The sequence below is a fragment of the Lepidochelys kempii genome, chromosome 18 (assembly GCF_965140265.1).
Source record: "Lepidochelys kempii isolate rLepKem1 chromosome 18, rLepKem1.hap2, whole genome shotgun sequence".
NCBI lineage: Eukaryota > Metazoa > Chordata > Testudines > Cheloniidae > Lepidochelys > Lepidochelys kempii.
Window position 1 is genome coordinate 24,053,581 of NC_133273.1, and position 21,598 is coordinate 24,075,178.

Consider the following 21,598-nt stretch of genomic DNA (forward strand, 5'->3'; position numbering starts at 1 on the left):
CCTTGTGTGCTGTTCTCGGCATTCTGAGTTCTTTTAAATCCTCAAGATGCTGATTTTTTTGTAAGGACTCCAGCTGGGGTCACTGGGACTTGGGGTGAAGGGAATTAGTGAGTCAAGACCATTATCAGAACAAGCCCATTGCTTCCACTTGATGAGTTTTAGAGCAAAGGAACATGTTTTCTGAACTCGTGCTGTGATTACTTGTACCATTCTTGTCTGTCTAGTTATATACATGGCCCTCATCCCCTAGGATTTGGGCACTTGCTCACAGGTTTCCCCTGGTCTTGGTCAAAGCCTTGTGGGACAGCCTCTGTGAGGTGAGGAGGGATGGGCTTTACTGCTCCCATTCTGTGTAGCAGACTCCTGTGCATAGGAGAGCCAGTCTGTTTCTGGAAGCTTTGGGAGTTCACCCTTGCTGTATCATCATCATCTCTAAGCATTTTCTTGCTGGAGGGTGAGAGGCTACTGTGTCCACAGCAGTGCCTTGCTACATCAAGGTCTTCACAGGTATCTTTCCTGGGACCACAGACGTCAAATGTGAGGTTGCCAAAGTAAGATTATTAATCCGCCCAAAGAAAATAAGTCTTGATCGTTGAAAGAGAGGTCTGCAGTGAGGATGCGGATGTAATCAATGATGAAGCATAGTTAACAAGTCTGTATATCCAATGCTGATACCCAACTTCCTAAGGAGATGAAAGCAAGAATTGAAAAGACATGAGGAGCTTTTTAGAGACTAGCAAATATTTTGAAAAATGTGGCGATTCGCACAAGAAACACGATAAAGTGAACCAAGTTATTGTGATGCCCACATAGTTACACACTTCTAAAACCTGGCAAATGCTAGAAGCCCATGACCGGAAACTTAATGCATTCCATGAGAGATGCTTGCGGAAAATACTTGGTGTCCACTAAAGTAACTATTGCTGATGTGTTTCAAAAGACTGGCCAACAGGCTGTAGAGACAATGATTAAGGGAGATGGCTGAAGTGACTGGACATGTTGTACAGATTAAAAGATTATATATATTCCTAGACCAGCTCTAAACTGGACACCACTTGGTGGAAGATGGAAAAGAGGAGGACAAAAAATTTATATAGAAGAACCATTGAGAAGACGTCAATGTAGTAGGAATAGATTATAAAGAATCAACAAACGTGACATTGAACAGACGGAGGTGGAAACACTGGGTTGCCTTGTGTCATAAGTTACAAGACATCTAATCCAATAATAATGGGAATGCAGAAAAATTCCATTTCCAATGGGTGTGTTACCACTATCTCCAAGCAGGGTCTGCCAGCACATTTCTTTAGCTCAAAGAGCTGAACATGGCATCTACAACCAGTAATGCTTTTCAGACATTATTTATGTTCAGTCTGATTGGATCAATTATTCTGCTAGGAAATCTGCTCTCCTTTATACTATGTTGTTTACAACTTTGCCATTATACCCTTGGATAAAAACCCATCATGCCATGCTTGGTACAAGATGTTAATATCTGTTTGTTTGTTTTACATCAGAATCAAAATATAAAAACACCAACTATGATAAATATTAACACCTGACTAAAAGCCATAAAGAAAGCTAGAAAATTCATTGTTAAAGCTGCCACTGTGTAATTAGGATTGTTAAAGGGTGTAGCTAGGAGCAATTGCTAAGGAATTAAGAAAATGTAAATTTTTAAGTTAAATAATAGGAAAAATCTCCTAATGGTCATATGTGCTAGGAAGTGATCATCTCATTACATGGGACGCTTAAAACTGTGCCAGAGAAAGCACTAGCAAATATGATTGGGTTCATTTGTAATTCACCTCTTGCAGACAGACAGTTCTGTGGTCAGAAAGCAAAGTAAAAACATTCAGAAGGCCAGGAAGCTTTGTAAGGAACAGTCCTGCATTGGCTGGCCTGGGGCAAAAGACTTTGCTGTTCTGGGTGATTTCGTTGGTTTCGGTCAAGCCCTCTGCATAACGATGATTTCAAAAAAATTTTTTTATTGATTTATTTGGTGTTAAATATTTAGGGTGGAACCCACCACCAGCTTTCTGCTGGTGACTCCCTGTTCGTAGCTCCATTAGATCTGGTACGGTGTCAACTAACCGTTCTGATTTGCAGACTGTATTAGGCCCTTGCATGAATATTGTAATGCTCCAGGGCCCCTTTTGATATCAGCATCACAGTTCCGAAACAAAATCCAATTGAAATCTATTGCATTTAGCAGAGTAAATATCCTACCTGTAGTTCTGACACCTACCTGCAAATGGCATGTATCCTTATAAGACGGTGCCCATGATACATGGACGTTTCTTTCTGTTCAAACTCCTACTGAAACAACGGCGTTTTGTGTCGGAAGAGTGTGCTGCAGCAAGCATATGATCTAGCATGGATGCCGACAAAGATTTTTAACAAAATGTAACCCCCGCCCCCCCAGCACCCCCAGTGGATGAACTGAAAGCGAGGAGGCCAGACCCTATGCATGTTCTGCAGCTAGGCTGCAAATCCAGCTGCCTGTTTTGTCTCCAAAACATGTTTCTTCCCAGCTGCCAGAAACGATTAGTGTCCATTTTAAAGACTGCCCGTCTGCAAAAACCAACTCTGAACAGAAATGGCTTTACACTATCCAGAATTTAGGGTTTTTGTTTTTAATTTCTGAATGATAAAAACAGCACTGATTTTAATGAAGTATGTAAAGAAATTGTACTGGAGTTAATGACCTGCAACAGTGCCAGCTTCCAGCTAAGTGTGAGTTAAAGTCCCCTGTAAAATGGGGGTTTAGAATGGAAACAGCTAAGCCTCTGGAGTCTTTTGCGGCTATTAATCACGTTAAGCAGTTAGCTTTTTCCTTTTTGGTGTATGTTTCTTTCCAATGTGACAAAAAGAACATAAATTTCTTTCTCATAACATTGATTCTCTTTATAGTAACCTTTGAAGAGCAAATCCCTTTATATGTGTTTGATAGAACATATACTGCATAAAAACCCGCTCCGCAAGATTTCTTTGATTGACTTTTGTTTCAAGGGGCAGGCATGGATCTCCCAGTACCATCGTCACGTACTTTCACACTCATATCTTTTATTGACTGGCTGCTGTTGGAAGGAAGGAAAAAGAAGTTAAATATCTTTGTAGGTCCCTTTTCATGATGACTGGCTGGAGGATTTGGGTAGATGAGTGTGGGCTGGGGATGTATGGAACTGGGTCCAGCTCCCACTCAAGGCACAGGGGATGGCAGCATTCTGGGAGTGATAGTGGGGACTGTTTTCCCTCCTGCCTTGTCTGGAATACTGCGCAGCCTGCCTTGCCATCAAGGCTCAGGTATTTACCTGCTTTAGGAAAAAGTGGCTAGGTCTGGCTGCAAGAGAAATTCAGTTAATACTTTCCCCCAATGCTAATTGTGTGCCTTCAAATTGTCCTGAAATGGCTCCAACATTTTCCTTTAAGCGGCTGCTGCAGCATGAGACACTACCAAGGAGCCCCTGGCCTGGCATGTTTGTTTGCCTGCAGTGTTTTGTGCAATCTCTTCTAAAACATTGACTCCTCGGGCTTATTGTTTAACAATATTTCTAATTGCTGGGATTGGTCTGTTTTGCATTTCAACACTTCTGGTAGAGCAAAGGCTTGAAGGGTGGAGCCTTTATCTTATGGGACTTCCTTTGACATTTCTTTTGTTTGTGTATCTGCTTTTGGGATTTAGTTTCTTTTGTAGATAATGGGATTCCATTCTGGGGTGTGAAGGAGCCAGTGAGCTGTCAGCTGGGGGAAGAGATACGAGCTTTTGATCAATGGCTTCTGTTAGTTTGTATCTTGGATGTATTAATGTTCAAATTCTCTGTTTTTATTAGTTTTATTGGATGTGGGGTTATGACGTAAAGTTGAGAAAGGGCTTTTTTGTCTTTGCTAGTGGCTGAGTTTCTGGGGCTATGAGATCTCCTTTCATTGTAGACTGTTTGGAGTCTCTCTTAATGCCAGCAAACTATTCTAACACATCTGCCAGCTGCTTGTGCAGCTAGGGTTCTTTAGTTAAATCACACCTGAGTTTCTTTTACCTGTCACTCAGTTCACAGTAGAACCGGGGATACGTTTAAAAGAAACAGCCCTGGTAACGGGAGGCCTGTCTTATTCACAGAACACAGATCCACAGCATGGGCAGCAGCGATAAACACCACATCTGCCAATATGCCCCTAGGATGTCTCCAAGGAGTGACAAGGGAGTTCAAAGTCCCTGACCAGTCTGCTGAATGCCAGCAGCAGGAGGCCAGACAGTGGCAGTTGTGCTGGTGGGTTTTTGTCATGTAGACACTTGTATTACTGGGAACTGGGTTTAGACCCACCATCTCCTCCCACATCGGCCAATGAACAGCAGATTAAGGGTTACTGCTCACATGGGCCAGATGTTTGTCTCCTCTGCTGGCATATCATGCAGTGTGGGCACTGGTGCTGTATGGTGTATACATGAGATGACTGGCATGTGCATTGGTGGGGGATGTTTGTTCTTGTGGCGTATCCTCCTCAAATATATTGGTTTTGTTGTTTTGCTCCCCACCACAAATGCCATGAGATGTAATACACCGAACACTGTTTGTATCTAGAGTCCAGCCTCAAGTTTTCTGCCGCTGTGCCAGTCGTGTTGACTTTCTCTGCATGTTTCATTGATTCCAACAGGGCCGTTTGTCAGGGCACTCCTCTTTTTGGTTGGCTTTGTGCGGTGAGCATTCACTCCAAGTACTGCAAAGCATCACTGGCTCACTGACTTCTTCTAGCTCTACAATTTGTGAGGTTGCAGACAAGAGCTTTCCCAGCTTCTTGTTACTGATGTAGTGACAGAAGTTGGCACGTAGGTGTCAAACTGTAATATGAATCTTTGCTTGTTTCTCTTCTACATAATGTAGAGTCGTTTGAATAGAACGACTCCTGGGCTCTTTGGTTGAGAGACTCTCCTTAAATGAAATGTTACTTTGATTTTCTATTTCATATTTGAATTTGTGGTTGTAGATATGTTAGTTGCATGAAATAACTGAAAATGCTCTTTGTAAATACAATAGGAATCGTTTACAAACTAGTACATGAGTTAGGTTTAATGGTAATCCTGTATGTGTTGATCTCTTTCCTTTGTGACAGGCATACCTAAGATTGCTGGAGATACCCTTGCCACATAATAAAATGATGCGCTGTATCATTGCTGAAACGCACTGTGATGAAGGGTTATCTGGCTGTGTGAAGATTTTAGGTATCTGGCTGTGGGTACATGAGGAGAAAGTGAAATCGATTCAGTTACATTGGGTGGGAGAAATTATGGAATTTATATTGGACTAGACCATGGCATTTTATATGATTTAGTAACTCCTTGAAAGGTATGTTTCTGGATAGTAAAACACGTCCAGCCTGGGCACAGCCAACACAGAGTTGGCAGTTGCGTGGTGCCTCTCAGTGGTGGAGCTGTGTCTGCTCCGCTGTTGTGGGTTTTTTTTAGATGTGAAACGTTTTCTGTTTGTGCAGTAATTGTTGTTTTAATGCACTCTGGGGGATTCATTAATACACAAACCCACACACATGTGAGTGTGTGTGGGAGAGAGACCATTTGGGTCGTCATCATTAATCTCTTTGCTTCTGGACCGTGGCTTGTCCTGGCACTGTAAATCGATGCTCCATTCAAATTAGCATAAAGCCAGGCCATAGAGTACCTAGACAATTGGGCTGCACTGGGGATGCAGTGACTGCTTTGAGGAGCCTAGTGGTATTTTTGAGAGAATCACATTGATGGGAGTTACTTTGGCCCTTGTTCTTGTTTTCCTAGTAGTCTGTTTCCAAACCAGCCATCCAACTAGCGACCTACCTTAGCTGATGCTTCCATGATGAAAGTGCAGAATCCAGTTTCAGAATAGCTTTATGTTGCTCCTTTTTACCTTGCAGTTTCAAGTGGGCTTTATGAAGTGGCTACATACTGATCTACTCCTCTTGGTTATAAAGATGAGCATTCTGGGAAGGGTGCCTTTTCTGCCGTTTGCATAAGTCCTGTTTTGTTATCCCATTTTTTCAGTTTGCATCCTCCTAATGCATAAGTCTTTGTAACTGTGGAGGCTTTAGTTAGTGCATGAAGAGCAGCATGGAGACTTGATTGTCTCTCCATTGTAGACTTTAATTTGTCTGGGTTTGTGAGGGAGATTTTCCTTGTTCTCCAAAGGTATTTCCTCTGAATGAGGGAAATTGGCCTCTAATATGTTAAGCAGAAAGCCCCTGGGAACTCCTATCCTAGTTGATGTGAATCCTTCCTTTATCCTCTTATAAGAATTGAATTATACTTTTAGAATTGTCTAAAGATCTATCCCTCTGAGACTGAATTGATCTTTTGTCTTTCATACGATCACAGTGGGGATTAATGCTGCAAGGGGGCCTGAGTGACCATGCTGAAAAGACACATACTTGTTTGGCTACAGTTCTGCAGCACACTTGTCTGATGGCCGAATCCATCCCCACGAGTGGCTTTCAAAAATTCGTTGCATACCTATGGACTTCAGTCTACGAGAAAACTGTCTAATGGGTTCCAGATTGTGAAAAGATGCCTGACCTCTACATAGTAAGGGGGAAGCAAGCCTCTTGTTTGTTAAACCAATTTGCATCTCCCACTTTAAACATGGTGAAGAGGAAACCAAACCCTAACTGAAAAAGCTGTATTGTGTGAAAACTTGTAGGTGCTGAATTTATTTTAAAATCTTCTAGCATCCTTTAGTGCACTCTGTCTGTTATTCCTTGATGTACAAACTTCTGAACAGTTTGATTCTTCATCTGTTGAGGAGAGGTGCGTTTTGCTGGGGTTCTGTGGTAGGTGTGTGGCATCTTTATTTACTGGCTACCCGAGGAGAGAATCGCCCCGGTAATCAAGAATGCAGTGAACATTGCATCCCTCATGCACACGCTGTTATGTAAATGGCATACACACAAAGAAGTTGGTAAAAACATAAAATACTTTTGCTTGAAGGTTGCAGCGTAAACCTGTTTTATTACTTAGTATTGAAAATGACAACACACAAGAACCAGAAACAGGGAGGGAAAGAGGCTGCTCTGTCAGACAGAGGCACAACTCCCCTCTTACCCCGAGCTGTCTGCAGACAGAGTGCGGCTACCTCTCCTGTCACTGTATGTAGTGTAGCTGTAGCCGTGTCGGTCCCAGGGTATGAGAGAGACAAGGTGGGGGGTGGTAATATCTTTTATGAGACCAACTTCTGTTGGGGAGAGAGATGAGCTTTCGAGCCACATAGGTCTCAGGACCTGAAGAAGAGCTCTGTGTGGCTCAAAATTTGTCTCTCTGCTCAATAAAGGATATTTCCTCCCCCACCATACTGCTCCCATTCCCCGACACTTTGCTACAAAGCATCATAGCCTGCAAGTGGGACCAGGAAACCCTCCACACACTCCAAGTCATAGCTTGCGGTTTCAGCACAGTCTTCAATACACCTTATTATACATGCTATATTTACGTGCCCATTTTTAATCTGTTTTAAAAATTGCTGTTCCTGGATGGGCAGGTATCTATATACAAGGATAAAAATAACGTACATTATTAATACATTAATGTACAAAAATCCATTCAGCATTGAATTTGCTGAGATACACTGAGCAAGCCCAGGACTCCAGTGTAGAGGTGAAGTGGTACAGTAGATTTTATCTTTCTAATCTAAAAATTTTAGACCCATAGTTTTCTCAGGTAGCTGTTGTGAGGAGAGGGAAGATGTTAAATATGCAATATTCAGGTAGGCTGATGGGTAGGTCCGGGTGTGACTTTGGACCTGTCAAGGTTCCTTCCCCCCCATCTGAAATCTAGGGTACAGATGTGGGGACCTGCATGAAAAACCCGCTAAACTTATTCTTACCAGCTTAGGTTAAAACTTCTCCAAGGTACAAACTATTTTACCTTTTGCCTTTGGACTTTTTTGCTGCCACCACCAAGCATCTAACAAATATATGACAAGGAAAGAGCCTGCTTGGAAACATCTTTCCCCCCAAAATCCTCCCCAAACCCTGTACCCCCTTTCCTGGGGAAGGCTTGATAAAAAGCCTCACCAATTTGCACAGGTGAACACAGACCCAAACCCTTGGATCTTAAGAACAATGAAAAAGCAATCAGGTTCTTAAAAGAAGAATTTTAATTGAAGAAAAAGTAAAAGAATCACCTCTGTAAAATCAGGATGGTAAATACCTTACAGGGTAATCAGATTCAAAACATAGAGAATCCCTCTAGGCAAAACCTTAAGTTACAAAAAGACACAAAAACAGGAATATACATTCCATTCAGCACCACTTATTTTATCAGCCATTTAAACAAAACAGAATCTAACGCACATCTAGCTAGATTACTTACTGAGTTCTAAGACTCCATTCCTTTCTGTTCCCAGCAAATGCATCACACACACAGAGCCTTTGTCCCCCCCCTCCTCCCCAGCTTTGAAAGTATCTTGTCTCCTTTTTGGTCATTTTGGTCAGGTGCCAGCGAGGTTATCCTAGCTTCTTAACCCTTTACAGGTGAAAGGGTTTTTCCTCTGGGCAAGAGGGATTTTAAAGGTGTTTACCCTTCCCTTTATATTTATGACAGGACCCATTAGCCTCCAATACTTCTGCTCCTCCACTCCACCTCCCCAAGCTGAGTTTGTTGACATTGGTTTGCCACAAGGGCTTCTGCCTCTGAACTCTGATGTTCTCATGCCTACAGGGACTGGTTTATGGCAGCATTGCCTCAGGTTTTTGCCTGGGGCAAGTTGCCCTATCTGTGACCCACTGAGCACACCTGCTTTGGAGGGATCTAGAGTTTGAACCAGCTTGATCCATCTCTATATGAAGGCATTTGTTTCCTTAAATGCCTGTGTGTACAAGCCATCTGCCAATAGCTTCTTTAGGGTTCTGTACTAGAACAGACCATGAATCCAGATTCCAGAAGCTCTGCTTTCCTCCTCCAGTGCTGGTCATTCCATTCCATTCTAGGGCTCGCTTTCCATTAGCGCGTAGGATTGGGTGCACACTATAACCTGGGCAAACCCCTTTGTTTTCAGTTTTTACTAATTTTGACCTAAAATTTCCTGGGTTTTACAAAAACTATTATTCAGTTTTTACTGTCCCGTCCCCCCCCAGCCCCTCCATATGCAAATTTTAGACCACTCAAGTACATGAACATACTGACAGTTAGGAAAATTCAATACCTTCTGTTAGGTGAATGTGTAAGTGTAAATGGGAGCCTCTTAAAGTAAGGCAGTGTGGTGGAAGACACACACATGCATGTGCACATACTGTTCATGAAATAAACCACAGCATTCAACTGCTTTTACTTACTTCATTTATTGCTTTTTTTCTATCGTCCTATCCCATGATATATATTTATCCAGAAAACTGAAGTTAATTTTTGCACTGATTTTTTTTACCTTGTCCCTTTTACCCACCCTTTTCTTTTTTGGGGGGGTGGGGTTTACAAACGCAGATTAAATTGCCAGGAAACTTTAAACAAAATAAAAACTGAAAATGAAGCACCTTGAACCTGGTGCATGTAGGACATGACACAATAGGTATGCAAGCGTATCTCCTACTAGGCATTATACTGTGCATATTCAGAGCTAATGGTTTTGGGGACCAGTCACCTTTGGGTACGTCTGTGCTACAATTGGACACCTATAGCTGGCTTGGGCTTGTGGGGCACAGACTAAGGGTTGTTTAATTGCTGTGTAGTGGCTTGGTCTGGATTCCCATGAGGTGGGAGGGTCCCAGAGCTTGGGCTCCAGCCCAAGCCCAAACATCCACACTACAACTGAACAGCCCCTTAGCCTGAGTCCTACGAGCCTGAGTCAGCTGGCCCGCACAAGCCACGGGTGTCTAATTGCAGCGTAGACCTAACTTCCATCTTCGTTTAGTTGCACATTGTCAGAGTTTTAGAACTTGTGCTTGTTTCACTTACTCATCTGATTTGACCGGTTGGTAATAGTGCAGCATTTGTTGCCTACTCCAAGACTGTGTCCAGTGTAGCTGTTCCAGGAATCGGATTTGGGGGGGTTTGCACTACATTATTTTGACACTGCATTTTAAATGGCATCCGATCAGAAATAATGAGGGGGCATATTCATGACCTCAGCACAGCCTTCTTCCCTTATTCATGTATGAATGGCATTGCTAAAATCTATTGCAATAGTAATTGTTTTAAAAATACAGGCTAATAATTGTTTGTAAAATGAGTCATGCAGTGGATTCTGGGAGAATTTATTTGTAGTGTAAACATGTTGGTCAGAAGTTATTAACATGACATTCCCACAACTCTAATAAAGTTCATAACACAGATCTGGCACCACTGAAATACTCAAAGGACATTAAGTATCAGTCTTAAAACCAAGAGTATTGGAAACAAGATATTTTTACGTCTCGTTTGGGAGTAATATAATTGCATTTTGTAGCTCTAGCAGATGCTTGGGCCAGCTGGTTGGAGAGCATTGTCCCTCCTGCCCCCCCGCCCTTAGCTTTGGTACCATACAGATAAAACTCTTGTATAGAACTCTCATAAAGACCTTTTTTTTATCATCTCATGGTCGAAAGACCCATTTTTGTGTGTACATAATATTCTGGATTGTGTAGTCTGTAGACACTTTTATTACAAAAGCATTGGAGAATAAACTACAAATGTTTGAGTCTAATTTGAGGCAATATAACATTCAATCTGGCTTCACTGACCTTTCTGACTAGTTACCGCTATCCAAATCTCCCTGAGAAGGAAAACCTAGAGCTGACAGAGACTTAGTTATTTATTTTTTCGAGAGAGATTATCAATTGACACAGAACTGCGCAATAAACACATCTGAGTGCATCCTCATGGATGGGGTGCCAGAGCACTGTCACCCCACGCTGTGTTGGATTGCAAGCTCCCTAGGGAACATTGGAGGGACTGAATAGCTCACGTTTGGTGTGAAACTTGAGTAATGAGGCTCCACATTTACATATAAACTTCCCAATGCTGGTCGTCACCGCAGCCTCCAAGCACTTAATATAATAAATTGTTCGTTTGTTCTTGCGACTTCCCTGTGAGGCAGAGAAGTACCCGCACAAGAGCACACTAGAGTGGTTGTGTTGGCCCAAGCAGTGTTTAATTTGTGCCAGGGCTGAGCCTCGGCACCTCTGGGCTTGGCAGTTCATGTCCCTGGCCCCCTGGGCTTGCCGCATCAGTTACGAAAGTAAAAAAAATTGCTTCAGCCCTGGCACTTCTGTCCTTACAAATAAAGCCCTGGGCCCAAGGCAGTGTTGGAAGCTGCATAATTGTGACCTGTAGGCAGAGTTGGCTGTAGCAGATTTTCACAGCTGCTTCGCCCTAAAAAAAAGTAGAGAATATGGCTGCCCCACCTTACACTGACTCAAATGGATTTGGGGGTCAACCTTTGCTTAAACAACATTTCCTTTGCACATTCATTGTCTCGTGCTGAATAGTTAGCCAAGAAAAATCGGAGCAGCTGGACTGGCTGGGTGCGTGGGTCAGCATGATGCCCTGAATGAGAGAACATTACTGGTCGCACATTTGCCAACACTTCATGTTGCCAAAGCTGGATTCCAGGGGGGAATATTTTATTTTTGCATGGTATTTTTGGACAGTCTAATTATGCAAATACTGTACTACGAATCCTCTCCTTTTCCATGAGAGTTTTGTGCTTATGACCTTCCCAGCTTGTGTGACTTAAGACAAATCCTTAATGGGATTTCCAGCATTTTACTTAACTTGTCACAGTCAAGCCTTGCGTCTCACTGTTCTGTAAAAGAGTTGGTTATTTCGTACATTTTTACGTGCAGTTCTGTCACTGTGCAGCTGAGATGTTCATTGGACTAGCGCAGGTTAGAGTTTTGGGGCACAGTGAGACCTAGAGGCACCATTTGAGAGAACCCAGCGCTTGCATCCAGCCCATGAAAAGCTCTAATACTTGCACTCTGCATATCCATTTTTTTTAAATACTCATTTTTGATGCTGCTTCTCTTAAATTGAACAGTTGTAATTAGTAAGTGGCAGCCTCCCTCTTTTTTTTTCCATTGAAAGCAGCTCCAGACGATGGGAATCAAAAGGATCACTGTAGAGGCTGTTTTTAATAGCGTACCAGTCGTGCCTTCTACAAGTGTTTTTAATCTGTAGCCCCCAGGAGGAGCTTAGGTGAGACAGAAGACACCGTGGGATCTGAACCAGAAGTGTGCAGCTTTTAAGACAGCAGTGTGTTTGGAGTCCAGAATGGCTGCATGAGCTGTGGATTCTCCATGTGGCAGGCAGAGCAGAATGTGGCTGTAGGAGGCAGACCCGGTAGTAGTCGACTGGCTGGGTCACAGCCAGGAGGAGACTCCAGATTCCATGTAACGTCCTCTATCGCTGAACGTTGTACCGAGTCACGCCCTGATGTGAGTCCAGAGAACTTCTAGGCAGCCCCTAACCATAGGAATGTGAAGCTCTCCATCCGGGTTGGGGACTCGGGGCAGAGGGCCAGGCCAGTTCCTATTTGCGGTTGTCCCACCCCAAGGGAGTGATCAGCGACTTGCCTGGCTGTGCCGTTCTGCAGCATGGCTGTCGTGTGGCTGATCGCTGGGCAGCAGGAGATGCTGCACCTGTGCAGCGAACCGAAGACCCAGGAGCTTGAGGAGGGGAGATGGAAGGAGAAGACAGGTCACTTGGGACGCAGGGACAGCCAGGCACCTCAAGGCCTAGCAGGCAGCATTCAGAAAGGAAGGGAGTCATGAGAGTTCTTGTTAACTTCCGAGCAACTATCTTTAAGACTCCCCTTATTTACCCACAAGGAAATGTTCTCTTGGGTGTGTTTATGGTAGATCCAGCTTGACACCTAATGGCTGGTTGGATTTATGGCAGGTAACAGCCTAACCTTTGCTAGAGTCTGAGTCGCTGGCTCTTGTGCTTTGGTTAGATCTTTTTCTAACTTGGCTCCAATCAGAGTGGGGATTTATGAACCTGCATGTGCTGGTCACGTCTTCATTCTGTGTGAATCATCATGAGTCCCTTTCCTAATGCTGCCAATATAATTTAAAGAAACAGGAGTAAAAAATATCCCTCTAAACTTGTTGTAGCACATCCTGTATTAGGCTGGCAGGAACAGCAGTGATCATTAAAATATCTCTGAAAAGACATTTGCAGCTTTTTCTGCAGCCTGTCCTGAATTGAGTGGTTTGAGCCTTTACCGGTACTGTAGTTATACCCAGGATACAGCTCTGTGCTGAATTAAACAGTCTCTCATGCCGTGCAGCCTATCAATCAGCAAGCAGAGAGGCATTGACATAATTTATAACAAAAAGCTAAAATAAAAATGTTCATGTGGCTGGTTAGGATTTGAATCCAAGCCGTGGAGATTAAATGATGCAAAGATAAAGTGTTTTTGCCTTCATGTTCTTTTGCCTTGTTCATTCTAGCTCACTTTACACACCAGCCCTATCGGTTTCCCAGACACTATGAAGTATGTTCTGAGCTGGGTTTGTTACTTTGTTAGCACTGGCCTCCTTCCCATCAGAGAATCCTGCGGGTTACTTTGAGGGGAGTATGTCCTGCAATGTCAATATTAGGGACAGATATTGTCTGGGTGCTGCTGTTTTTCTCTTTGAATATTGACAGCACAAGTGACATGCTAAAAATGGCAGCTGGACTTCCTTGCCCTGTTGCCAATGCCCATGCTTCCATCTCACCAAGCTGAAATGGGCACCCGCGTTAAGCAACAAGTGGCTGCTGTAGAATGAGAGGCTCTGACTGGGATTCCATATAACAATACCTCACACAGATAGCGCTTTTGGTCCACGTTGCTCTTCAGAAACAGGCATGTGGCATTGTTACTCCCAATTCACAGTTGAAGAAAGACGACTTGCCCAGATTTCAGAGTAACAGCTGTGTTGGTCTGTATTCGCAAAAAGAAAAGGAGTACTTGTGGCACCTTAGACTAACCAATTTATTTGAGCATGAGCTTTCGTGAGCTACAGCTCACTTCATCGGATGCATACTGTGGAAAGTGTAGAAGATCTTCTTATACACACAAAGCATGAAAAAATACCTCCCCACACCCCACTCTCCTGCTGGTAATAGCTTATCTAAAGTGATCACTCTCCTTACAATGTGTATGATAATCAAGGTGGGCCATTTCCAGCACAAATCCAGGATTTAACAAGAACGTCGTGGAGGGGGTAGGAAAAAACAAGGGGGAAATAGGTTACCTTGCATAATGACTTAGCCACACCCAGTCTCTATTCAAGCCTAAGTTAATTGTATTCAATTTGCAAATTAATTCCAATTCAGCAGTCTCTCGTTGGAGTCTGTTTTCAAAGCTTTTTTGTTGAAGGATAGTCACTTTGAGTTCAGAAATCGAGTGACCAGAGAGAGTGAAGTGTTCTCTGATTGGTTTATAAATGTTATAATTCTTGACATCTGATTTGTGTCCATTTATGCTTCTACGTTTAGACTGTCCATTTTGACCAATGTACATGGCAGAGGGGCATTGCTGGCACATGATGGCATAGATCACATTGGTGGATGTGCAGGTGAACGAGCCTCTGATAGTGTGGCTGATGTTACTAGGCCCTGTGATGGTGTCCCCTGAATAGATATGTGGGCACAGTTGGCAACGGGCTTTGTTGCAAGGATAGGTTCCTGGGTTAGTGATTCTGTTGTGTGGTATGTGGTTGCTGGTGAGTATTTGCTTCAGGTTGGGGGGCTGTCTGTAGGCAAGGACTGACCTGTTTCCCAAGATTTGTGAGAGGGTTGGGTCATCCTTCAGGATAGGTTGTAGATCCTTAATAATGCGTTGGAGGGGTTTTAGTTGGGGGCTGAAGGTGACGGCTTCAGGAGAGTGGGTTTGTGTGGGGGGGGGGGGGGAAGGGGAGGGAGAAAACCTGGATTTGTGCTGGAAATAGCCCAACTTGATTATCATACACATTGTAAGGAGAGTGATCACTTTAGATAAGCTATTACCAGCAGGAGAATGTGGTGGGGGGAGAGAAAACCTTTTGGAGTGGTAAACACCCATTTTTTTCATGCTTTGTGTGTATAAAAAGATCTTCTACACTTTCCACAGTATGCATCCGATGAAGTGAGCTGTAGCTCACGAAAGCTTATGCTCAAATAAATTGGTTAGTCTCTAAGGTGCCACAAGTACTCCTTTTCGACTTGCCCAGAGTGACACAGCAAGTCAGTTTTGGAGCTGGGAGCTGAACGCAGTTTTCCTGACCCTCAGTCCAGCAGCTGACTTACTCCTGAAGCTGTTCATGCATTGGGATATGCAGTATCCTGCACTGCAAATCTGTGTGGGGAAACTGCTTTAATTTGTATGAATAAGAAATATATTGTGGGGATTGTGAGAGAGATGTGGCCTGAGTCCAGGACAGGATGCAAGCATCTTCTGAATTCTAAACTTGGTTCTGTCTTGGGTGAGTCATGTCACCCTTCTGCACCACCCCAATCAGAAAATTAACCCTTATGAGTTATACCTATCCCATAAAACTGTGCTGAGGGAGAGTATATTCATCAGAGCGAACCCCGTTAGCCCCATTCCAACACTGGGCCCTTTTCCCTCTTCTGTTGGAAATGTGCCTTCCCCACCTCACTAGCCCTCTGCTAATCTGAGTCATTGCTGCTCTGTTAACGTCCATTACAGTCCCAACCCAGACTGGGTTCCATGTTTGGTAGTCTTCATGCCTGCTGGTGGTTGGGCAGCAGCTCACGTCTGGGAGAGGCTGGATCCTCCCTCACTGGGGTGGTGCACCCCCACCGTCCCTGCCAGACATAGCTTCCCTCTTTTGGTGATTGTACTTGTGTCCTGCAGTATTTCCAAACCCAAGCATGTGGGCCAAAATATTATTTTTATATTTGAAATGAATGCTAAGATTCTCTCTCGTTCACATGATTCCAGGAGCTGGGGCTTTAAGAAACACACCAAATACTGCAAGACTTGCTGTAAAATCATGTGTAGGCAACAGTGGTCCTGTTTCTATTCTGCACATTGGAAATAACATTGCACACAATTCTATGAAAATTCTAACAGTTCTAATGCAAATAGTGGGAGGTAGAGGCTATAGACATGAGACACTGGGGAAGAAATGCTAAAGCAAAGCTGCTTTCATGCAGAACCTCCTGTATTGGAGCAGTTTGTGTTTTTCTCTCTCAAGTTCTTGGAAATTTTTACAACGGTAATGTGGGGTGTGCTGGTTCCAAACAGACCTTGAATGGTCTCTTGAAATGTGTGTTAACTACTTATGCTAAACAATCTGTTCCACCTTGTGTTTTGCTGTGACACCCTGAGTATCTTTCCCAAACGAAGAGCTTTGAGTAGCTCGAAAGACACTCTCTCACCAACAGAAATTGGTCCAATAAAAATATTACCTCACTCACCTTGTCGGTCTGTAGGAGTCTAGACGGTCTTAGATATTCAGACATAATTTTGACGTATGCCGAGAAGCAGACTGCTACAGCCAGTATGTGGGAAATGGGACTTCTGCCATCTTCTACTTTAGCTCAGGAGCAATCACTGATTGCTAGATTTCTACAAGTCTCTCTAGAGTGCTTGCCTCTTTAGGGTGGAATTGTTCCACAGTGGCTGGATCGCTCTCCGGATGGTTTAATGACACTGATATACGAGGAGGAGTTATACTATCTGCTGGGGGTGGCAATGATGGGAAGGCACTGGAATGTGCATCATGGTGTGATGTGCTTAGGGTGGGACGTGCTCTGTCTGAGTGAAAGCCAAATGAATGGGACTGGTGCCGTCTCTTCTGCTGGAGTAATACCTGTGGAGGATTCAGAGCAGCAGCCGTGTTAGTCTGTATCCGCGAAAAGGAGGACTTGTGGCACCTTGGAGGAGAGGCTTTTGTCCTGGGTTAGAGCATGACAGGCTCTTTCTGGAGGGTTTTCTGGCGACATGCAGGTCCCCATAGTGAGTCTGCACACTCGGCAGTTCTAATGCTCGCTCTAGTGTTGCTATTGCCAGTATGCTACAGTTGTAAGTCATGAAGGATGAAGTGGAGCCCAGCATATTCCCCCACAGAATTTGTCATTCCTTGCTGTAGTCTGTAACATCCCCTGTTGGGCCGAGGCTGTGAACCTGCCCCCCCTTCCGGGCTGCCCAGAAACTCCTCTTCCCTTCCTAAATCATCCTGTTAATATCTTTCCTGCTCAGTCACCTGACCAATGGCAAGAATAGCCTGCGTTTTGTGAGCAACAGATTTAAAAATAAAAAAAGGAGATTGTTTTACACATTACACAATCAGCCTGTTGAACTCACTCACAAGATGTAGAATTCAAGAGCTAAGCACGATTCTAAAAAGTATTAGATACTCATAAGACAGTGAGATGATCCAAAATTGTATCAGGCATGCTAAGATAAAACCTATTTCCGAGACATGAACCATCTACTAACTGACAAGGTTATGAAGAAATGTCTTCTACGGGAAGGGTATTGCATAATTGTCCACTAGTGGGTTTCTTACAACTTCCCCTGCATTGATGGACCCCTGGTTTGACCCAATATGGCAATTCCTATGTTCTGAAAACAGGAGAGGAATGGACTGGTATGTCACATCTGAAGGTGGGGAGTGACTAATCCAGTGCTATATAAGAGATGCTGTGAGCTAGGTCTAGTGTCTTCCTCTCCATAAAATGCACATCTGCACAGCACTGTCCCAGAGTTGGAGTTTTGAGTCTTCGAATTGAAAACTGATACATAATTCCTACTCAGCAGCTTTTTTTATCAGGCTTAAGGAAGTTGATTTGGTGTTTTTGTAGTAATTTGAGGTTTATGAAACGCATAAACCAGCACCATCTTAATTTAACTTACAGACTCTGCCAATTTCCTGTGAGCAAATCAGTTCTCATCTGGAAGTAATGGGCCGTATCATGCCTGCAAGTGGCAGCAATGACTTACGGTGATGTCACCCACTGGCTGTTCATGGAAATTATTAATAAATCTGTAATTCTATCTGCAGTGATGTTGTGTGTGTAAATATTTAATTTACCTTCAGGTGCCCATGCTTTCACCATCATGCCCTTAACCTTTCTGACTTAGCGCAGAGCTTGGAGGAACTGCACAGTAGATGAAGTTATCAGTGCTTTCTCTGTGGTGGGAACGGTTTAATGTATTTCTCCTTTTTCCTTTTAATCTTTACACAGTTTGGCTTTGGGGGCTTGGGGCTTAGAATCCAAGCTGACAAAACCCAACTTCTCCTGCCTGGGTGAAAGATTTAAAAGATGGCTCTGTCCATGGCAGAGGCCTCCCTAACACAGAGTGTTGAGTGTGACTAAGTGAAGACCTGTTGCCTGCTTGTTTTTAAATGAATGGCATTTGGGATAGGAAGCACTTTCCTATGTTTTCTGTTTTAAAGGCTGAAATATTTTGGTCCTCACTATAGACTTGCCCTTTCCAGCCAAAGGCTTTCATCATTGTAGCGCGCCAAGTGGTACAAAGAAGACTTTTCAAACTGGATTTAAAGTCAAGGATCTGGCAGCGGAGGCAGGATTGAAAGTATCCTACTTGAGGGTGGAGCAGATTTAGAGAAGTTCTGTTCTGTGAAACTTTCAAGTCTCCAAAACTAGTATGCAAGTTAATTCTTTTTTGCACATTTTTCTTTTTCAGGAAATTGCAGCTTATTTAATAACATTTGAAAAGCATGAAGAATGGCTAACGACTTCCCCTAAAACAAGGTAACATTGCTAATATTGCAGCTTGTGAAAATGTACATTGATTTATTTTCACTGATGACTTGACTTGGTAATCAATTCATTGGGCACAAAGTGAAAACTCCAAGTCATGCTTGATAGCTTGTGACACTGAAGTCTCATTAATTGACTTAATGAGTGTTTTATTGAATTAAATCAGATTGATTAAAAACAGACCACCTGCAATCTTGACAGGTAAAAGTTTTAACCTGATGATTTAACATTTAATTGTATCCTTTCAGATGAATGCATTTAAAAGGCTTTGTTGAGTGAAGGTTGTAGGCTATTTATCTTGACAATGCTCCCTACTGTCACTAATCTGTTAGTTAGAAACTAAAAAAAAAAATCCCTTGCACTTTTCCTGTTTAAAACGCAGACTCTAAGTTTGTTTGTATTTTGGCATGTTTCTTGTTGGGGTTAAGTGTCTGGCAGCAAGGAGATCCCAAAAAGCCAAATTAACAGGCATGTTTGCAGTTTATTAAGCAGTAAATGTTATATATTCTTCTAACTGCCATAAATGTTTAACTTCTGCAACCCTCCGGGAACTGATACAATAAATTAAAGACTGCAGATGTTTTCCTGATGTGGAATCCTGATGATCATTTTATTATGTTAAGAGACATGAAGTTACACTACTTGCGACTGAAAACAAGAAAAGGAAATTGTGCTTAAGGAGAGTGTATAAAGTTCTGGGGTATTATCTAAAACCAAATTTTTGCTTTTTCTAAATTACAGTATCTTTCTCACTGCCAATGAATGGAGCAAGGGTTTATTAGTCACAAGAGGTTTAGCTCAGCAGGATGTGCTGAAGTTCTGTTTTTCTTGCTGTATAGTTGTGAGAAACCCAGTGCATTTTCACACCTGTTCACAACTAGGCTGTTGGGTCACTGGCGTCAGAACACATTTTTGGAGGAATAATGAACTATGTTCAGGCAAGACCTGCCTCCAGATAATACAAGGAACTCCGGTGCTTTTCCTGGGAGGATGCCGGAGTAAGTGGAAGTGAGGCCCTTCCACTTCTAGTCTCTGAAGTTCAATGTGCTAACCACTGCCTGGAGAGCAGCCCAACAATGCTTAATGCAGACAAGAGCATATTGTAAAGCCAGAGTGTGCCTCTTCCATCTCCCATTGAGTATGTCCCCAAGAAATGCAAATGCAAAGAGAGGTAACAGCAGACACAGCACAAGATGAATCTTTGATAGTTTGCTTGGTTTGGCATCATATTCCTTTGTAATTAGTAGGGGCAGAAATTATAGTAAGATACAAGAATGGCTATTGACCGTAACAAATAGTACAAATTAACTCGCCGAATGTTTAATAGCTCACAGCTGAGGGGAGGATTTAGACAAAGGAGGATGGTAGAAGAACAGTTAAAGAACAGAGAAGGGTGGCTTTCTTTGGGAAGTCAGAAGCCAACTTCTGTTAAACTTAGGACACTCTCCACCCCCACTTCTCAAGCATTCAAGCTGCCTTAACATCCTCGTACATTATTAAACAAGTTCTTCATTAATCGTTATCAAAATGGGGTGTGTGTGAGGATTGAGAGGTGAGAAATTTCATGTGCTGTTGCACATGTGGTGTTACAGGTGGGGCGCTCAGTTCCATCAGACTCAAATGTATTCCTACAATGGCTGATAGTTCAGGTTCTTTCTGCCAAGGAACTTTAGGTGAACACTGTGATGGGATCCCTGGGGTGCAGCCTGTGACTGTGGGACCGCTGCGCCTCCTTAACTCTCCAGCCTGGGCTGTCTCTCTCAGTGCTTTGCTAGTGACAAGCAACAAACCCCTCTCAGTGCTGTTATCACTCAGTACAAATGCATGTGGAGCCCCACACACCCAGCTGGATTGCATGAATGCTCCCAGAGCCACTCATGAATCTCACAGAGAGGCACCAGCCAAATCCCACCAGCTCCTAGCCTTGTACCTCAGGAATATGCCGTCTTGCACTGCTCAAGACCCTTTCTTGAGCAATGCAAGTTTATTAATTGGTTCACCACTTCATCAGTGGAAAGTGGCTATATACCAGCCTAAATCTGAGCAGATTTACCAAGCAATTCAGGCAAACGCACTGGTAAAGATAAACAGTAAAACAAGTTTACTGATCACAGAAGATAGATTAAGTGATGGGCAAAAAGTCAGAGTGGTTATTAAAATATAAGCACGTAGTCTAAACTCTCAACCCTATAAGACTGGGCAACATCTAGATTAAGCAGTTTTTCTCACCCCACTGGATATTGCAGTTCATAGGACAAAGGTTTCTCCCTTGAAACCTGGGCTGGTCCCCTCTGGAGTCTTTAGTGTCCTTGTTGCTTGCAGCATAGGTGGGGTCAGGAGAAAAGGCCAAGCGTGGGGCCCTGGTGTTCTGTTTCATACCTTCAGTCCATGTGCTTGGAGAACACAAATCCAGGCATGTCTGGGGGCATTGCTGAGTACCCAGGCCAGGTTGAGCAATTCCCCTGGTGTGGCCTTGTGCAGGTGAGTCATTGCATTGTAGCTCCCTTGCTGGACAATGGCTATTGATGGTTTTTGACACCTGCCGTGGCGTTGGTTACTTTCCTTGCTATTGTCTTTCGGGGAGCTAGTATCTGGGCACTTCCCAAACCCACTGCATATTTTAGTGACAATCAAACTACACAATTCTCATACCTTCATATGTATTAATGATATACATATTTAGATGGAACAATGGGTTTCAGCAGGTCATAACCTTTCCCATGGTACCTTACATGGCATGCTTTATTTGCAATATAACAATTATGAATGATGAATATGGGGGTTACATGGTGCTCCCTTGGGGTGAAGTGTCACACACCTCTCCAGCCTGGGTGGGGGTCTATATTTGATCACTAGTGACAGGCATCTTAATCTGCAGTCTCTGGGTGCTTCCACCTTTTTCTTGGGGCTGTGTGAACCATTTGT

The 21,598-nt window shown here is 43.3% G+C and overlaps 1 protein-coding gene across 18 annotated transcripts in view; it reads left to right on the forward strand.

Moving 5' to 3' along the window:
- The window catches only part of CAMTA1 (calmodulin binding transcription activator 1), a 953,213-nt gene that overhangs the window by 229,652 nt on the left and 701,963 nt on the right, over window positions 1-21,598 (forward strand). For all 18 annotated transcript variants that reach the window (XM_073316814.1, XM_073316813.1, XM_073316817.1 and 15 more), the window contains exon 3: window positions 18,597-18,664. In XM_073316814.1, coding sequence (XP_073172915.1) covers window positions 18,597-18,664 — 68 coding nt within the window. The remainder of the gene's footprint in view (window positions 1-18,596; window positions 18,665-21,598) is intronic.